Raw genomic sequence first — 19869 nt, forward strand, 5'->3', positions numbered from 1 at the left:
ATTGTGTTCTTCCTGTTTGTGAAAATTAAACAATTGAGAAATGGTTTGGCCTTCTATAAAACAGTTTATTTCTTCTGTCTAGTTTATAAAAACTTAGGCATGTGTGATATGCAAGGCTTTAAGGAAAAAAGAAAGCATATTACCCAAAATTAGAGCAATTGCCACATTATTAACTGTTCAGTTAGTTTTGCAATATTTTGTATGTATTGTCAAGTTTCACACTGCTAATTTCCTAACAAGCACAGTTTGTTTTTAGATGCCCCAAGGCCAGTTTACTAAGACCAAACACAAGCTCTTAAAGCTACCAAAAAAAAAAAAAAAAGAATTTTTTTTTAAATCCTGTGAATCAAGAAATTTTAAATATACAACACAACTACAATTCCAGGGAAAATTGTCCATCCACTGATTTAAGGGTATTTCCTTTTTGAAGTGTAACAAAACAAAGCCCCATTTCTGGAGTGTTTTTAACTCACTGCCAGTTTGTGCAATACATTTTTAATTGTGATGTGTAATGCTTTGCAAGAGAACACCCAATCAATTAATCATGAGTGCCTTCTCATGGCTGCTCGGTGGGTTCTCCTGGTCGACGTTTATCTAACATGTTGTGAACACTCTGAAGCATTTCAATGAGCTCCCTTTGAAACACACAGGGCACGCACTATTCTTTAGAAATTCCAGCCAATTCCAGCTGGGTGTATAGTACCCAGGTTCACATATAGAGGGGCTTAAGCTAAGATAGCCAGTGCTCTTTCTGGGAGTTGAGACAGGCTGGAGAAGGTCTTAATGAATGCATGTATGCATATGTATGTGTAAATATGTGTACCACAAAATTGAACATATAGTTCACTCCTTTTAGAGGTGATACCCTCACCACCAAATGAAGCTTTCTTACAGTGCCAAAACCTTCTCATCCATATTACAGTTAGAAAAAATACTGGAAATAATACTACATTAAAAGGTACTTTGACATACTTGGTGAGAAGTTGAATTATTTTAGAGAGGGCTAATTATGAATTTGGAAAAAGGGCTAAAATATTTATTTGAAATGTGATACCAGTCTTGTTCTTCTAGTGAGGCTTTGTAAGTGTTTATGTCTTAGAGGATTAATCAAACACTTATATACTTTATCTATAAACCTAGAAACCAGTAAGACTTGTAATTACATACCCTTCAAAGGCTTTTTTTCCATTATAAAAAAGACACATGTTCTTTGGTCAATTTTTTACATTAGCAACACTCAAAAGCTTTAATTACAGCAGTAACTTGATGTATTCTGAAAATCAAAATGTTACAATGAAATTACTCAGTTTGTAAATTAGACTGGGAAATCATAACTATGTACCAGAATCATCTGGAAAACTCTTGATTTGATAAACCTACCCATATATAAATGTTTTAAAATTATTCTCCATTTATACTGATTTCCAAATCATTTATGTAAATGAAATAATGTCAATATTGCTTTTAGAGGCATCTTTTAAAAACACATTTCTACAAATTACTTAAAATTGTATCTTACTACAAAGGTTTCTCCTAGGAAAGCCAACACTCCTAGGAGTAATATTTAAAATACTAAAGCTCACATTTGGATTTGCTGGACTAATAAAAAACGGCTCCCTCTCTTTTGAAGAGTGACATATAAACTATTTTAACATGAATCTGAGGAATGCTTTTACTCCATAAAGAAAAAAAAAATTTAAGCACATTACCTTGCAGAATGGCTTTGAAATGTTTTTAATACTTAACCTCTAAAGCGTTTTTTACTAATTCATTAATTTCTTGACAGAACATGCTGCTTTTTTTCCAGTCCATAAAGTAAAAAAACAAAAACAAAAAAAAAAAAAACCAAAAAAAACACCAAAAAAACAAAACAACAACAACAACCCAAAAAAAACCAAAAAAAACCCAACCCAACTAATTTTGAATTTAAAGACAGTTAGAAAAGTACCTCAAACAAATGTTGAAAACACTTTAAACAAAACAGACATGAAACCATAGTCACCTTTTAATGATTTAATATTTATCAGTAGTTGCTATAGTAATTTTTAACACGGAAAACTATCAAACTTAATATGGTCAGTACCATAGGCATACTGAAAAATGAACCATAATTAGATGAGGACACAAATACCTTCCACACGTTTTGTCACGCACCTCCTTAAAAGATACTGATACACTTTAGCACCACAGTTCACTACCAGATTTTGCAAGCTTTAGTGATTTAGTAGCTGTAAACTAGTGCTAACTGCTGTACAACCAACAACATAAACTAATCTCCCATATTTGTTTTCAAGCCTATACACAACAATTTGCCTTCACTAAAATATTTCCTACAGAAGGGTATGCATGATTTGCCTTGGTAACAGCTGTTTAATGGGGTGCTTTCCCCAATTCAAGTAAAATTTAGTCAAATTTTCATGTTGTATTTGTGATGTAAAGTCCATGCAATAAATGTAGTGACTCCAGGGAGCTTCTCCTGTAGCTGAAGGCAATCAGAACCACCAAAATAAAGTTTGGTCCCATCACCAAGCAGAAACAGTGATTCAGAACACTAAAACCACTTCCAGTAAAAGTCTCTTTGAAACTGATTACTAAATAAGATATAACAGGTTTTTACTGTAACTCAAAGTTTACTTTACCATCACATTTTAAAGCTGTAAATTTCAATATATGCACTTCTTTGCATCAACACATAATTGGATTTACTCCTAATTAACTTATGTTTGACAAAGAACTTAGCTTTAATATACAGATTTGGTCTGTAGTAGTAACAACTTTAAGTGGGCAAGAAATTAATCTTCCTCTTACAAAAATCTTAATGAAGAAAATAATATCTTTAACATTGACTTCCTTACTAGATACAGGATATCTCATGGTTTCTCATGAAATACATTGTTATTTCACTAATCTGTAGACTACTAAAAAAGATGCCCTTTCAGGTTCTGTACTTAGGGTCTTGATGTTAATTCTAATTTTAAAATGTGAAATTCATGTTTTATGTAGCTTCCATTATTAAAAGAGTTCCAATCCCACACTTCACAGCCTAAATTACTGGATTTTTTGCTACCAGTTGATAAAAAAACAGCATTAGTAATTTTTTCTCTTTAATAATCTCACCTTCTGAGCTGCTTTAGAGGGACTCTTGTTTTTGCTTCCCTTGGGTCTTCCTCTTGGTCTTTTAGGAGATGGTTCACCAGTTGGTTCCTAAATACAGGAAAACATGCTATTGTGGCAAGAGGCTACAACTAACCCAGATGTTCTAAAGGATAAACTAAGCTGACAAATTGCTTAAAACATATGAATTAACAGTGTCTTTAAATAACGTAATATTAAAATGCAACATAAAAAATTTAGCAACTCCAGGTAAAGGAAAAAATATATTTTGCACAATAAATGAGTTTAACTTCTCTTGCAATTGCATAGAAAAACTTGGGAAAGTGTGAATATTCTAACATGTAAGTTATAGCAGGAAACACATTTTTTAAAGATGGCTATGATTTCCCCCATATAAGAGCAGTTATTTAAAAAATAACCCAGTTACCCATTTAATTTCAATTTCATTGTGAATTTTAGCATGATACAATTATCACGTTTCCAGCACAAGCTTTTTGGGGGAAGAAAGTTAACTACCAGAATATTGTAAAGTAAGATGAGACTACTTCTCTCTCAAGGGGGCAATTTTTTGTTGTTGTTGTTCTGCAGTCGGCATTATATTCACACCTATTCTAAAGAAAATGGATTCGTATTAACATGCAAATTTAAACGTTTCTTCAAATAGAACACTTGTAAGCCAAAAAAACTCGACCAAAGTAAAATATGAAACAAACCCCCAACTTGAAAATGAGTCGACACTGGTTATTTTAGCTATTTTCTTAACTAGTTCTTTTGCCTGCCAGTAAATAACCAGTCCTTAAAACTCGATATGAATTACTAAGAATTCAGATTCCAAATATTTATTAAGTGAATCATAAACACTATAAAACTCTTCTTGTCTTGAACATTATACATTTCATTCATATTACAGGATGCAGTAGAACTAATTAAGTACAGTTTGTTAACTTAAACAAGTTTAAAGCCCTTCAGCTTTCATAATTCCCGGGTAGGTTAAGGGGAGGCTCGCAAGGGGACTCCCCAAGTGCTGCAGCTCAGTGGCGAACCCCGCAGGCACTGCACATCTGGGCTGAGCACGTTGAAGGAGACGCATTTTTCTCTCACTTCCACACATTCAAATGTTACAGGAGGGAAAAAATTAGGAAAAAAAAAGAAAATGAAAAAAAGAAAAATAAAATTTAAAAATGAAAAAAAGAAGAAGAAGAATAAGAAGAAAAAGAAACAGAAAAAGAAAAAAAAAAAGAAAAAAAAAAAAGAAAAAAGAAAAAAAAAAAAGAAAAAAGAAAAAAGAAAAAAAAAAAAAAAAAAAAAAAGAAAAAAGAAAAAAGAAAAAAGAAAAAAAGAAAAAAAGAAAAAAGAAGAACCCCTGGCACAAGCCAGCAGGGTCGGTGGGTGCTGGCTGCTGGGGCTGGTCGGGGGCAATCAAGGGGGTGAAGCAGATGGGGTACAGAGCCCACAGTCACCGGACCGATGGAGTGAGTGTCACCAAGGGCAGAGAGAGGTAACGGGGGTCTCTGCTTTTATGGCTTCCCAAAAAAAAGTACTTTCTGTGAAATTTACAGGACCATATCTGGGCGGGGGAGGGGAAGGAAGCAAAGCAGCCGGGTTTCCCCCGGCTCAGGGCTTTGCTGCTGAGCTCTCTCCATGTTTCGAGCCCCTCGAAGGCTCTCGTGGCAGTGGGGCTGATTCCAAATGAATGGGAAGTAAACACGTTTAAAGCCCACGGACGCTCGCTTTAAAATGAGCTCCACGGATAGCCCTGCTTCTCAATCGTGACTTCCGAGGGAGGCAGGGAAAAGGCTGCGGGCGGCTTCGCGCTGCCCCCGCCGAGCTGCGGGATTAATTGGTTGCATCCGCAGGCAAAATCCTCCTTCGGCGGCGCCGGCGGAGGGGCTGCAGGGCGCGGGGGCTCCCCCCGGGCCCCTCGCCCGGCGGTAGGGGCTGAGCGCGGCTCGGCAGCTCCAGGCGATGCGACAATGGCACTTCGGGAAAGGAAGGGAAAGGGGGTGGGGGTGGGAATAACACACGGATCTAGCAACCTTAGCGCGAATTCAGATCTTGCAAGTCAAAAAGGGGAGCCCAGCGCGCCCCTTTCGAGGCCCAGGTGGAGGCTGTGGGTGTGGGTGGAAAGGAGCACAGGGCTCCGCTCCCCGCGTTCAGACACGGCAGAGTTCCCGTCGCCTCGACCTGCCTGGGAAAGCGCCGGAGCAAAGGCAAAAGGTGTTGCAAATACAGGGCAAGCCCCCTCCGGCTACCTCCCCCACCTCCATCGGCAACGGGGCACCTCTCTCGATACGATGAGGGGGGCGAGGGGGGGAGGTGGGGAAGGCGGGGGGGGAATCCGGGGGTGGGGGGAGAAAGGCGAAAAAAAGCCTTTCTAGTCAATCTCCTCTCCCCCAGACCCAGCATCTAGGGGCAGTTCAGGGGTTGGGCTGGTCAAGATCGGAGGCGGCAGCAGCGCCCGGTGGGACCCGACACATGCACACACACGCGCGCACACAGATTGAGATACTGCGAGGGCTGAGAGAGGAGGGAGACAGGAGAGCCCCGTTCCCTGCTCCTCGCTTTCGCAATTTCAAAATCAGCTCGAACTGACCCAGCGAGCGCTGGTTGGTCGGAGCCACGCTGCTCCATGTTCCCCATTTACATTGAAAAGCCCCAGCTCGCTCCCTGCACAATAGTGAAAGTCCCGAGGAGGCTCCGCGGTTCAGCCACGGACAGGCAGCGCCCCGTCGCCCCGGGGTCCCCCCGCCGGAGCCCCTCGCTGCGCCTCTGCACCACCTCGCCGGGAAGCAGCGCACAACAAAGCCCCCCCGCCCCGTCGCCAGGACTCCTTGCAGCACAATACGTACATGTACATGCCTATAACACTATAGATCTGCGGCTCTACGTATCTATACGATACTGACTTGTGGTTGTTTCCTGGGTCTGCCTCGTCCTCTCTTCTGAGGCTCTGCGGTTGCAGGTTGCTCCTGGGCAGCAGTGGAAGGCTGACCGGGTCCCTCACCTTGTGCACTCATCGTGACTTCTGCTGCTCAGCCTGAAACCAGTCTCTCCAAAGCACCTTGGAAGGGGGGGAATCAAAACGAGCTCTTGCTGCTTTTGCTGCTCGCTGCCACCACCACACCGGACGTCCTGGTGCTGCCAAAAAGGAGAAGAGAAGGGGAGGAGGAGGAGGAGGAGGTGATGGTGGTAGTGGTGTTGGTGGTGGTGGAAGAGGAGGGGGAATGAATCTCTCTTACAATTTAGGAATGGTTAGTAGCATGAAACAATTCAAAAGAGGAGAGGTTAAAAAAAAAAAAAAAAAAAAAAGGCTGAGTAAATTGCAGCTCTGGAAATACAAGGAGAGAGGGAAATAGTCCGAGGGTAGTCGGGAGCAAACCAAGAAGAGGAAAAAAAGTCCTGCAAATTGAAAGCAAGTGGTGGCTATCGCGCTTAGATCGGATCAGGACAAATTAAGATAAGACACACTGAAAATGGACTGAGAACACTGCACAATCTTGCCAGAAGCATGCACCCTGGGAAGACGGGGATTTCGGCAGCAGCGGGAGCAGCGCGCAAAAGGAGTGATCATTTAAAAATAATAATAATAAAACGATTTGGGAGATTGGGAGGGAAAAAAAAAAGGGGGGCGGGCGGTCCTGGGTTCGTGTCTGTGATGCGAGCTCTTGGGACTGGAAATATTATGATGCGAGTCCTGCCCACGGACTAAACTAGGATGAGGGTTAAGGGAGGGGAAAAAAAACCAAAACCAACAACAAAAACGAAGGAAAAAGAAAAGAAAAGCCACTTTTACCCGTGGGTGGAAAAACCAGGAGGGGGCTGTGGGGGGAAAAAAAAAAAAAAAAGAAAAAAAAAAAAAAAAAAAAAAAAAAAAAAAGAGCGAGCGGAGGCAGAGCGCAAACCCGTCGATGGGGGGCTGGCGGTCGGCCAGATAAAACACGAGCAGCACGGCAGCCGGGGCAGCGGCGGCAGAGCGCGCCGCCGCCTCACGTGTTCCGCACCGGCCCGGCCGCGCCGCCACCGCGGCTTTAAAGGGCCAGGCCGGGCCCGGCGCTCGCCGGCCCGCACGCGCCCGCGGCCACCGCGCGGAGCTGCGCGCCCGCTGCACGTGCGCGCCCCGCCGAACAAAGGCGGCCGGGCCGGGGCCGCCCCGGGACGCGCCCGCCGCCCTCCGTCCGCCGGCGGCCGCCGGGAGCGCGGCTCTCCCGCCGGAGCTGCGGCTGCCGGGCGGGCGCTGCCATCGCGGTGCGGGCTGGGCGCCTCGCGAGACGGCCGCCGCCGCGGTAAGATGTGGGCGGTGTAACCCGACAGCGGGTCGGAGCTGTCCTGCCGGGAGGGTGACGGCACGGGGAATGACCTTGCGGAGGGCCCTGCCCCGACATTGTTCTTCCTACGAGCATGGCGCGGCCGCAGGCTGCGCCTCTTCCCAGAGCCCCTAGGCAGGATGTCCAGCAGTGCCTTCTCCCTCCGCCGGTGCTCGGTCCTCTCCCGTGCCAGCCACGGTCAGACGCTCCTCCACTGTGGCCACAAGGAGATGGCCACACCGGCCACGGAGGACCCCGCTGTCTGTGCGTCCCCCCAAAAAAATGTTCACACCTGGGCTTCATGTGCAACTTGGGCATTTCATCCAGTCCCACTCCCCCGTCAAGGTCTCGCACTTCGGCTGACAGCCACCCCAGTAGTAAATGTCTGGTGACATCCTTTCTCTCCTGCTCGGGGCTGGACAAGCACAGGAGAGCGCTCAGAATGAAAAGCTGCATTATCGTATATAATACTGAAGAGGGCAGAGATACTGCTGCAACACTCCTTGTGCCAGCAGCTATCGAAATACAGCTAGTTTTCTTGACACCTTATAAATTCTGATGTCTACTGATCAGGCAGAAAGTTACTACAATCAAACACATGCAGTCATTGACCACTGTACTGAGGAGACAGCTGAGTTATTTTCTGTGGAATAGAAAAAGTACACTGCAGACAGATGGGCTAAAGAAAGAGTAATCCTAGAACACTTCTTAAGGCTGAAAATATTGCCAAAGTGTTCTTAATCCAATCACAAGAATCCCAAAGCCTGCTTCACTCCCATCCCCAAAAGCAACCAGCTATGGAAGATAGACATAGTCCACCTGTTCAATCTAACAGCTATCAGAAAACCCTTGTAGTCCCACTGCCTTTTGTAAAATATTCAGTTCCTATCACACCATTAAGAAATCCATAGAGCCCTACATCTATTCTATACATCAAAAGATTAAGCTGCTGTATGCGATCGGGATTCCAAGTAGAGATTGTGAAGTCTTTAGTTTAAAATGCAGCAGCACATAACTTTTATAACGTCCATTAATCTCTTTAAAGCATATTCATGTGTCCATTTCTCTGGAAGAAAGTGTTACATGCAATTGGTAAAAGCCTGTTGCTCCAAAACATCTGTCTCTACAGAATCATCCTGTATGGGCTATTAATTGTACCACTAGTCTTCCCTTGAGCACTTCTAGTAAAAATACTATAGTTCAAAGACTTTTTACATACAGCCATAAGCAAATAATTTTCACATGAGATCAGTATTCCTAAGCTCACTGTTTGAAAGCTGTTCTGGACAAGAAAAGCACAACAGAGTTTGGGTGTTTCTACAGTCTGACTACAGATTCACCATCATAATAATCAATATCCAGGATCTAAACAACTATGGGTCTTTCATTGATTTGAAACTATCCTGATTCCCTCCTTAACCAAAAGTGCTTAGACAATAAATAAATGTGATATTCCTTATGGCAACTCTGTGGATACAGAGCTGTCTAGACTCATCAAAAAACTTGTTCTTATGTCATCTATATATGGAGTACCTTAACCCAGGTAAGCAACATGACATTCAGAACCCAGAAAGCCTGACTTCCTCAAGTAGATGGTGGAAGCTGAGGAGCCAGAAACAGCTTTTCATTTTTTTTCCAGGTTCCTTCCCAAAAGAGATGTGGTAGCTGTTCCTTCCACTGTTCCAATCAATTTTCTGACAGTATAGCTGCATTTGCACAATATTCAGTGCAAACACCAGTGAATACAACTGTATACTTAATCAAAGGGACTACTGCAAAATCACTAGAGTAGACATTTTCTACTTTCTACCAGCCTTGTGTCTGGGATTTAAGCTTTGTTCTATTAACAGAAATATTAATTATCAGTGCTTTTTTTTTTTTGTTTTGGTTTGTTTTTGTTTTGTTTTCCGGAACCATTCATAATAAAATCTGGCCTGATTTCTAGTCTCCATGAGTCTTAAAACTCGGGGCATTTTCAAAGAAATCAGAGGAACTTCCTAGAAAATTAAGAAGAAGACAATGAAAAATAATGTGCAGATTTTGCTACCAAACCCAGAACACTTACAAAGAGGCCATTTGTTATTCTGTAATCAGTGTGATGGCTTGTAGAGGTTTCATTTGCCTCTCTTCCCAGAGGAGATTTTTTCAATTGTGCATTCTAATAGCAGCAGTAAAATTTTGCATCAGAACAAAGAACCAAGGTTTCAGGAAATATCTTTCTTTAGAAAAACAGAAAATTACAGGTTAAATAGGCCTTGGAGATTATAAATAGCAGCAATAAATAGCTTCCCTTGCTCACTTCTTCATCTGTTTCCTTTCCCAAAAGCCCACGGATGCAGAAGAAACCATGCTGTATGATCACAGGGAGATGTCATCTATAGATAGCAACCTAACATAACCCATACATAAGTACGACTAACTCCACCAGTCTGTTAGCTCAGATGGTCTCAGCTGGTAGTGCTTTACACAAGGAGAGAACTTTATTTTTTACAAGTTGCTACTGAACATCTGTGATGCCATCTGTGTGATAGGAAGTGTGTCACCAACTTTATAATGCCCGCTCACTGTATACATAGGAGGGCAGAGTCAGGACACCCCTGTGTTCTGTTCTAGTGGGTCCTGTTTTCTCCACCCTAGTTCTCATGGAGTGCAAACTACTCAAAAGGGGCAGTGATAGTAAGTTTCAGGCCTTAGCTCAGGGGAAGCAGCAATTTTTTTAACTCTGAAAGAGATGTCTTGCCAGGAGTGGGAGAGCAGTAAAATTTAGAAGAATTTTTTGACTGTTTCCTTCATATTTCAAGAAGCTTACAGCTCTGCACTACCTCAGAAAACTCCTTAGAGGAACAGCCTTGGCCTACCAGGGTTAGAGGCTGCCATGTCTGAAGGGTTGTATTTTGAGTAGGTATTTCACTTGGCCAACCAGAGAGACCAAAGATATTTATGTAGTTAAAGGCTACAATGGGTACTCAGGGAATCCTGGGAATCCTGATACTCTGCTGCTAGAGAACCAGTCAGTGCAGGAGAAGTACATCTTGCAAACATTGTCTGTATTTGTGGGGAAAGTTAATTTTTGTTTTTCCCTAGTTCTTTTAGAAAGTGCTGCCTGTGGGGATACAAGAGAGAGGAGAAAAGCAAACACATGAACCTTGAGTGCACCTATGAGATGAGCCAGGGTGTATCACCATTCTTCCACTCTTTTCATGCAGCTAATGGGACCAACAGTGGCTGTTGCTTCATAATCAGCAACCTGGAGATGGCTCTGAGAATGTTTTAGGGAAGCATGACTGTGACTGACAAAAAAGACCCAGAAAAGAATATTAAGGCTCACTCTCAGGCTTTGTCTGCACTGGGGAATTTCTTCCCTCCTCCAAATTCCCACCATTGCCAATATGAATGCAGCTGCACAATTGTTAAGAGATGTTGGGAGGCATAATATATGAGTTTTCATCTAGTCAGCCATTTGCAGTACTGTGTCAATTAACCCTCCTCAGAGCAGGGTTAACTGATACAGTGCTGAAAACGGCTGCTGGAACTGAAAGCTGTCTATTCTAAGGTTCCCATTGTTGCTAACTCTGGTGCAGCTGCAGTGGAAATCAGTCCACATGGGATTATTTGATAACAATTCTCCAACCTAGAAACTGCTTCAAAATGCAACACAGCCACCTATTGGGCCAAAACATACTTCCACTGCATCTCAGCAGCTATGCACCCAAGCTGTCGCCATTCATAATGGGATTTCTTTCAGTCCAGAAGGTACTTTTTGCATTTCTGTATTAAGTACACAGTACTTCATCTCAGCAAACTGGTATTCCTATCACCCCCAAAGAAATGCCTCTGCTCATTAGTTCTTACTAGCTCTGGACTTGAAGACGTGTGTAGGGAGAGACAATTTTCTGTTAGCGTCTTTTCATTGATTAATACACTCAGTAATTCAAAATTTGTCCTTTCAGGTGTGGAAACTTTGAAATTTGTTTTTGGTTTTAATTTCTTTATGCAGATCCAGTTCTTTAATTTATGGCTGGAGTTACGGTTCACCAGGAATTTTGCTTTTTTTCCTACTTAACAAGTAAAGCCTTATTTGTGCAGAGCAGCACCATGAAGACTCAAACTGATTTCTGAGGGAGTGAAGTTCTATTTTGAATGAGCAGAGTTGGCAGAATCAGTCCCACTTATTTCAATGTACTTTAGGAAGCAGTTATGAAACAGGCTGATGAAATGGGTGGTTCACCCTCTGCTTAGTAAGACTAATACTTCTAAAAAGCCCCTCTCTATCCTTCTTCTACATCCATGTCCAACACTAACTAAAACAAGGAAGTGTTGTTTGGCATTTGTTACACTTTTGAACCACTATTTATCAGACAGATGCTGGCAATCAGGTTTTTTTTAAGTGCAGTTTGCAAGTGTGAAAATGTTGAAGCCCAGGCTCAGCAAAAATCTCAGTGAAAAATTCTAGCTCACTAAAGCCTCTGATTAATGACAAGCAGGTTTCAATTCATGCATGACACCTTATACAAATATAGAACACAGCTATTTACAGAATCCTGGGCAACTGCATATGCCTATGAATATCTACAGAGGCTCAACATACCCGCCCAGGGAAATGGCAAAGGGGCAGACCCAGAGGAGATGCAATCCATAGCCTCCCAGCTGTGGTGGTGAGCACTAGAGCTTAGCTCAGGGTGTTCAGATGTTGAGCAAAACTGATTTGGCAGAAACTTGGATACAGCTGAGTATTTTGAGAAAGGGGAAAGGAAGTGGCTCACTCCTCCTTCATTCCTGATACTGCTGTGATGGCTGTTTCTCACTCCTGGAGATCCCTTTGGACAAAGGGAGTGGGCACAATAACTGAATTGCCTGCAATGCAGGTGTGACAGCTGTCTGTGGAAGGAAGGAGCAGCTCCATACTGACTACCCTTTAGCTCAGGTTGAGCTGTAAGGATGCATGGTAAGGTTGTCAGATCACAGTTGTCATACAGCTTGGTAAAATATGTTTATATGTTTGCTTAAATGCTTTTGTTAATCTCTTGAAGGGTTATTAAGAAAATGCTAAACAACTCTCATCCCAAATCCCAGTGGAACTGGATTTCTCTTCTCCCTTACCCTTATTCCTTTTCCCTTCAAAATTAGGTTCAGTATCTTGCATATGGCTTTATATGAAACTCAGTGATTAAAACTACTTAAGACTGGCTCATTTTTCTCTGCAATGAGTTCAGTTATTTCCTTTTTATACCTTCCAGAATTTACTATACCATATCTAAATATTGGCTGCAGTCCACATGTTTTAGATCATTCTCTATAATGGCCCTGTTGTTATAGAATCCTTTGTGTGTGTGTGAGAAAGAGAGAACATTCGTATGTGTTGGAAGCAAGACAGGGTGCATAGAATTGCTTGGAAAGAGAAACCAGGGTATACCAATTCTGTAAGGGATTTCTGAACTGATAACATAAAAGTGATAAAAATAATTGAGCACTGACATTATAGACCTCCAATTCATTACCTTCTATGTGTGATAAGTAGTATTTCTGATGCCAACATGTTACTCTATTCTTACATATTCTAACAATATATCACTCATTCAACTTTTGTTGCTATATAATTTTACAGATCAGATTTATTGTTGTCACATTTACTCATTTTTGCTTGTATTCTAAGTGTATATCTTTTGACCTGAGTCATACATGTCAGTCAGTGGTAAGCTGCATGGAGATGAAACTAAGGCAGCATCTGAAAGTCATTATACCTAAAGCTCATTACCTGCTGAAGATCTGCATGTTCTCTGTACGGTCTTCAGCAGGTAATATGGATAAATAAGTGATCTAAGGAAAAAGCAGGAAAAGGGTCATTTGCCAAACCATAAGGTTTAATCAAAACAATCATAGAAGTCACAGTGTTCTAATATAGAACTAGGCTAGACACTTAGGAGGAAGTAACTGAGAAATGCCTCTCTACTTCCAGGACAAAATGAAATCAGTAGCCCTGCTGTAGTGGGTGTCTGACACCCGCCTGTTACTCCACATGTGGAGGATGCATTTAAGTGGCAAACAGACAGGCATGGACTGATTTTGTGCCCAGCAAGTGTGCCCTACCTCACAGCCCATCAGATAAACCAGCAGGCTGGGTGTCCTCACAGATGCACGTATGGAGTCACAGGAGTGAGGCAAATTTGTTCTCAAATTTCTTTCAACTTCTCATTGTGGACAAGTCTTAAGACAGCCTGTCAGTGCTGTAAATTCAGACCTCTTTCCCATGTGGAGATGTTCTCAACCACTCAGAACAGAACAGAACAGATGCAGAAAACTCGGCACTAGCTACTCCACTTATGTCCCACCTTTGTAGGGCCCTGGGCTGGAGATTAGGATATAATTTTCTGCTAGAATGAATTTCACCCAAAGACATATAGTTTATATATGACATATAAGACATAGAGTTTCTATATATATTTTTTCCTCCCCACAAGCTAAGATAAATTTCTGCTTTGGTCCATTAACAATACTTATATTTTTAATCAGAATTATTTTGTACTGTATTTTCTTTGGAAATTACAGTAATACAGTTTATGTGAAATACAAACAAATGAGGGAACCATTTTTACCTAAATGTATGAATAGCATTTTGCAATTTGTCATTGTGATATATTTATCTTTTGAACTTTAAGTGAGCTCAGCTGAAAAAAATGCTTCTCTTCATCACATGACTGGAAAATATATTACACCAGAGGAGAATATTGCTGTTTTAGTTTAGAAATTAGAGGCTAAATATAATTTTCCACTATACTTACTTTCACAAAGTATGGAGTAAATTATTTACACTACAGTAAATTCTTAGTACATATTCCAAAAGGTGGTAAATTCAGCATTCTCACTTAAATTAATGGATATTTTGTGAATGTGTGTTAAAACTAAGACCTTTAAGATCTTGTGTTGCCTGCTGAAGCCTTAAAACCATTCTAATATGGCTAGAACAAAACAAACCTGTCAACAAAATAAAGCCTGGAGGAAGGAAACTAGTATGGAACAGAAAGACACAGACTGGCCAGTGGAGTGACAACAGAGAACATTTGGGGTTGCTATCTGCCTGACAACCATCCCCGTCCAGAGGTGCAACCTATGCGGGTCACTACGTGCAGTCTTTCTAACCAAAACTTTGCACAAATGCAGAGGTGCCTGCGGTTCCCAGCCAGGTGTGCTGCATCACTGGCTGCAGCAGGAGCAGGACAGCACAGGAGCTCCATGCACAGGAGCTCCATGCCTAGGCTCCCCGGCCGCTCTGGCTTTGCTGCACACCCGTGCAGTCAAGTCGCTCCCCACTTCTGAGCTGCCCCAGCTGCAGGCAGCAAGCTGTAGCCACAGCAGCAGAGAGTCCTTCGGCCTGTGCCTCACTGCCTTTGTTGCCCTGCATGGCTTCGGAGCCAGGAGCAGGGCCAGCTGCACCCTAAATAAGCGCTTCCAGCAACGGCAGCTGCTTCCAGCCACCATTTTGCCCAGAGGTCATTGTCCTGTCACATCCCAGATGTGTAACCCTTGTGCGATGGGAGAGCAGTCAAGCAGCCATCAGCAAAGGCTGGGGCCGGGTGGGAGCAGTGGCTGCTGCCAGAACGATTCATCTGACACACAGCCCGTTCCTTACGTGCTCCAGAGCTGTACCCAGGGAAGAAGGCTATGGGAACAGGCTGTGGGCCTGATAAATTGTCCCACCTGCCACAAAAGCTGGCACTCCATAGGTTGAGAACCTGTTTCCTACAGTGTAAGGTCATCATGTTTCAAACCTGTTGTGCTTCTTCAATAATTGGGTTGCTTTTTGTCCATTTTCCCTATGTGCATACATGGAGTTCAAAGGAAGGTCCAGAGCTTATAGCATCAGTTGGGAACTCAGGAAGCGGAGACAATTCCTGTTCATTCTTGCCTGACCTAGGGCAAACCACATACACACAACAACTTGGAAGTGTTTGGATGCCTACCTCCCACTTAGCCAAGCAAGAATGAAAATCTGTGCCCTATCAGGAAAACACAGATGTGAGTATTCCCTATCTTCCAGGGCCATTATGAAAATGAAGACATTTCTGGTCTACAGAAAAAAGGGTAATGGCAGTCATTCAAAAATCATATATGTGAGAAGGGGTTGTGCAAACACAGAGGAAAAGTTGCATGGTTACCTAAGGCAAAGAAACATCTTTAGATGTTTTCAATTGTGGATCAGATTTGGTAAAAATATGTTTAACAAATCTTTATACTTAAAAGCTCTATCTGAAAACATTCCTAATCTTTTATTTATTTTTTTTGAATAATGATATCAGTAAGAGACCATTATATAATCACAAGAAAATGAAAGCTCTCCAGGGCATGATCTTAGCTGTGTAATTAATGAAGGTGGTTAAAAGTACAAAGTGAACCTGAAGCAAAATTTGTACCAGAACCACACCTCATTATGTTTTGCTGCTTAAGTCTGTCATAAATAGAGATGTTTATTACACATCTGCCATTTAAAGTACTTATTACATGCAGTGTTATATTTTATTTAGATTTAAAAATTTAAAAACACATGATGACAAGCTGTGTTACTATTAACACATGCCTGAGGGACCAGGCTGCACATGCACATTGTGCCTTAGGTTATATTACAGTTCATTCACTTCAGAGTTACAAATCATTTACAGAAGTATATTGTGTAATTAGTGGGCCTAATTTCAGTCCATGGAATTTCATTGGTGTGAAAGAACAATCAAGCCCTGTATATCCATTCACATTTATTAGGCCAAACTTTGTAGTCTGTCCTTGGAGCATCATTCCTTCCTCTGCTTTCAGCAGCAAATGGCACTAAAATCTCCAGAACGTCCCAAAGCAAAAGGAGTTATTTACTTTCCTTAGGACTTTTTTTTCCTTTGATACAGAACTGACTCCAGTGTATGGGCAGAAAGGGCAAGAGATGGTGCACCAGTTTTATGCGTCATAATTCTTTCTTCTTCAGGTTTGTTTTCTTGAACAGACTGCCCTCCTGGACTAGCTCCAGGGCTGGCTTTGAAGAAATCTTTCACAGAAAATTCTCTTGTCCATAATGCAGAAAATTGTGTCATTTATCTCAGTTATGAGACTACTGGGAATTTATTGACAATATTTTTCAAGCACTTTTTATTGCACTTTTGAAGTACTACTTAGTACCATACATAGGTCCTTCTACCTAACTATTTTAATTACTGATGGAAGGAAAAAAGCACACATTAACACAATATAATCCTCTTCATATTATCCAAAATAGCTTTTCCATATAGCAATTTAATACACAGCAGTCCAGTGGAAGTTCCAGGGTATATTTCTGTGTGACTGAATATGTATAACAAGTAATGCCTTGGAGATTCTCAGCTCACCTCTAGAAAAAAATTCTACATTACCTGATAGGTTAAAATGGATACCAGAAATTTTACATCGACTGAGGCAAAATCATACCCACTGAAAGACAATATTCCATATTTGTGGAAAAAGATACATGTTTCAATGCGGGAAGGTGTTTGCAGGGTATATTTACTTGATTTTGGTCCACTTTTTTATATTTTACAAAATAGCCAAAAGCAAGCCACTCCAAACAAGAATTGGTAAAATATACACGACATACACAGTCTTTAGTGTCAAAATGTGTAGTCTGTAAAGATAAATATCTCTACAAAAATATGAACTCTGAATTTAAAAAACAGAAAGTTAGAGTTTTTTCTTCATCCTCAAAGCAAAATGTTTAAACTTCTGTCAGCCTAGTAATGAATGTTTTAAATAGAAGAATAAAGGTCACAATTTCATATAGAATTGCTTTATAAAAGACTATCTTATATTTAATAAAGGTTAGAATAGGTGCTACATCCATATTAGAATTGGAGAAGTAGTAACTCTATTTCTATACATCTGACAATGTATAAGGTAATATTTGTGCAGTAACATCAGTACAGATGCTTCCATTGAATTGAGCAGGATTCTTGGAGTGTAAATTGTAAAGAAATCCCAAAAATCTAGATGCCAGATGTTTGAATGTTGGTTTATTGCAAGGGTGTATGTCCTCTAAAACAGAATATAATTATCTGGAATTATACTGTTTGACAGATTGAACACTTTCCTAAATGCATGAACTTTGTGTGAAGTGCAAAAAAAATTAAAAATTGATGGAACATTCATGCATTAATTGGCATAACTAAATAATGGAATAACAGAGCTGCATGAAATATAATACTCTCCTATTTCCAAAAGTCTCTCTCACTCCAACCAAGACAGCTTATTTTCACTAAGAATTCAATACTTCACAGGCTCAGTGCTTTGGCCAGGACCCAGCTGAGTAGGTAATTCTGTTCTTTTCAGTGGCGTTACTCACATGCCTAAAATTAAGAAGGAGATTATGTACTTTGATGGACAGAATGCAGAATACTCCAGTTCTTTTCAGAGTCTCATCAGCAGGCTGCATATATTGACACTTTGAGTTTTGTTTTGCTGTATAGGGCTGTATAGATTTGAAAAGCAGAATCAAGAGCGGAAACTAATGAAACAAGGAATAAGGAGTTGAAATTCATCTCAGTTTTGATCCTAAAGTGACCACCAGACTGTTTTTGTAAGATTCTGCCACTGCTGCAGTGATCAGAGAAATCAACTGAAACCATCTTAGTTTTGAAGGTAAGTGCTATTTGTATTGCATTACATTAACATTTAGGGCAAGCTATATGGCTCTACTAATTTTGCAGGGACTCTGGAATCTCAATACAGAGATAGTGTGGGGAAAACAGCAGAGTAGAGGGATATTTGGGAATGATAATTTGATTCTGATGTCATGATTTGATAATTGATTTTGTTCTGTGGGAAGAACAACCTTCTCAGAATTGTATGCTTTTCAAAGAAACCCCACTACATCCTGAAAAATGGATGGCACTCCACCAGCAATCCTATTAAGTCTGTCCTTCTAAGGAAACAATCCACTAATTTCAACCATACTTGGAAGAACGAGATCTAGAAAATAGTTAGGCTCCTACAAGCAGCTAAGGGAGATCTACATGAATACACCAAGAGAAGGAAAGCTGGGCAGAATTCAGGTGTAATAGGTTAAATTTGAGAGTAGTCCTTTATCTAACCAGTACAGATGATTGACTGGTCATTCAGAACACCTTCCAAACTTTCTGCAAAACTCCTCTGTTTGTCTGGTAGAGAAAGTCAAATGTGGGACTGTTCCCAGCAAAAAGGAGGAGGAAGAGCAGAGGATAACCAACACCCACAGGGAGTGTGTTCAGGCTTAATTAGATACTCATAGAACAGTGTGTACAGATGCTCCCAATTTAGCTGTCATTTAAGACTTTAGAGGGCAGGTGGTGAGATACAGAACCCTGTAGTAAACAGAGCAGGAGAGTGTGGGAAACAGTATGAATGAAGCAAAATGGGGTTCAAGTGGTTGGTGTTCATCGGTAGGAACTCCAGTTATAGAAAGTACTTTTTTTTTTTTTTAACATTGAAAACAATAGAACAATATGCACTGAAGAAACACTTATTAGATACAAGAAATATGATGTTGCAAAAAGTAATAAAAAGGAGATATAGGAAGTTATTAAAATGGAATATTAAGAGAAGCCAAACCATGTTTATGTGCTAATTTCCTCTAAGAAAATTTACAGTATTTGAAAACTAAGAATTGCCTTTTGGAATCAACAACCAGGTGCTCTCATGGATTTCCATAGAACAATACTCTGAGACATGATGGACAAGTACAACATAGTAAACAGGTAGACAGACACAGGTGCAGAGTTACTGGCAGCTCTGCTCTGAAAGCAGATCCTTTATTACAGGTCTCGTTGTGGGTTTATTATTAACATGCATTTCCCATTTGCAATGAGTTTTATGCTTTAATTTATTTCTGGAATGCTGCTCATGTTCCTGAGATATTATTTTGAAAGAAGATGCCTCAAATTCAATCAGAGGAATGGTAGCCCAAAGACATGTTCTTTTGCATGTCTGTCTTATCTCTTTTGCAGAGAGAGGCATCTGCAAGAAGAACTGAGTCTCCTTCCTTCACTTACATTGCCAAAGGTTTTAGCAAAACAGTGGAATAAATTCCTTAGATAAAAAAATACTGCCTCTCCTGACAGTTTCGAAGATGTTCGTATCTTGGGGCCAAAATTTAAAGTTTTAACTTGATTCTTATTCTTCCACTCCTTGGGTAGAACTCCATTTGTTTTAATAGCTTTGCCTGAGGCAAATACTCAGGATTCAACTCTTAAAGAATACCAAGTATCTTAAAACTAATCCTAAATGCAAGTAAGATCCTTCAGGCCGAAACCATTCCAGGGTCTACAGGAGAGATCATCATAAGTCTTTAAGCAAAAACTGAAACATCATTATTTAAGCCTGGGAACACTGTTTTAAAGCAACACTCTTTGATGTTCTAGAAAAATGTAAACAAAAGATGTAATTTGTGAGGTTGATAATTGATCAAGTT

General features: G+C 41.0%; 1 protein-coding gene and 1 long non-coding RNA gene across 2 annotated transcripts in view; one reads left to right on the forward strand and one right to left on the reverse strand.

The window, feature by feature from the left end:
* Positions 1–6937, reverse strand: part of HMGA2 (high mobility group AT-hook 2) — a 121827-nt gene extending 114890 nt beyond the window's left edge. The window contains exons 1-3 of the mRNA XM_053944157.1: positions 6908–6937; positions 6021–6252; positions 3118–3204 (exon numbers count right to left, since the gene is read on the reverse strand). Of these exons, the coding sequence (XP_053800132.1) occupies positions 3118–3204; positions 6021–6131 (198 nt within the window). The 5' untranslated portion in view covers positions 6132–6252; positions 6908–6937. The remainder of the gene's footprint in view (positions 1–3117; positions 3205–6020; positions 6253–6907) is intronic.
* Positions 6938–15253: 8316 nt separating this feature from the next.
* On the forward strand, positions 15254–19482 carry LOC128788396 (uncharacterized). Its single transcript, XR_008431056.1, has 3 exons — positions 15254–15431; positions 17891–18062; positions 19406–19482. It is a non-coding gene; the product is annotated as an uncharacterized LOC128788396 (long non-coding RNA).
* The last annotated feature ends 387 nt before the right edge of the window (positions 19483–19869 follow it).

This window comes from Vidua chalybeata, chromosome 5, assembly GCF_026979565.1.
Source record: "Vidua chalybeata isolate OUT-0048 chromosome 5, bVidCha1 merged haplotype, whole genome shotgun sequence".
In the NCBI taxonomy this organism is placed as follows: Eukaryota; Metazoa; Chordata; class Aves; order Passeriformes; family Viduidae; genus Vidua; species Vidua chalybeata.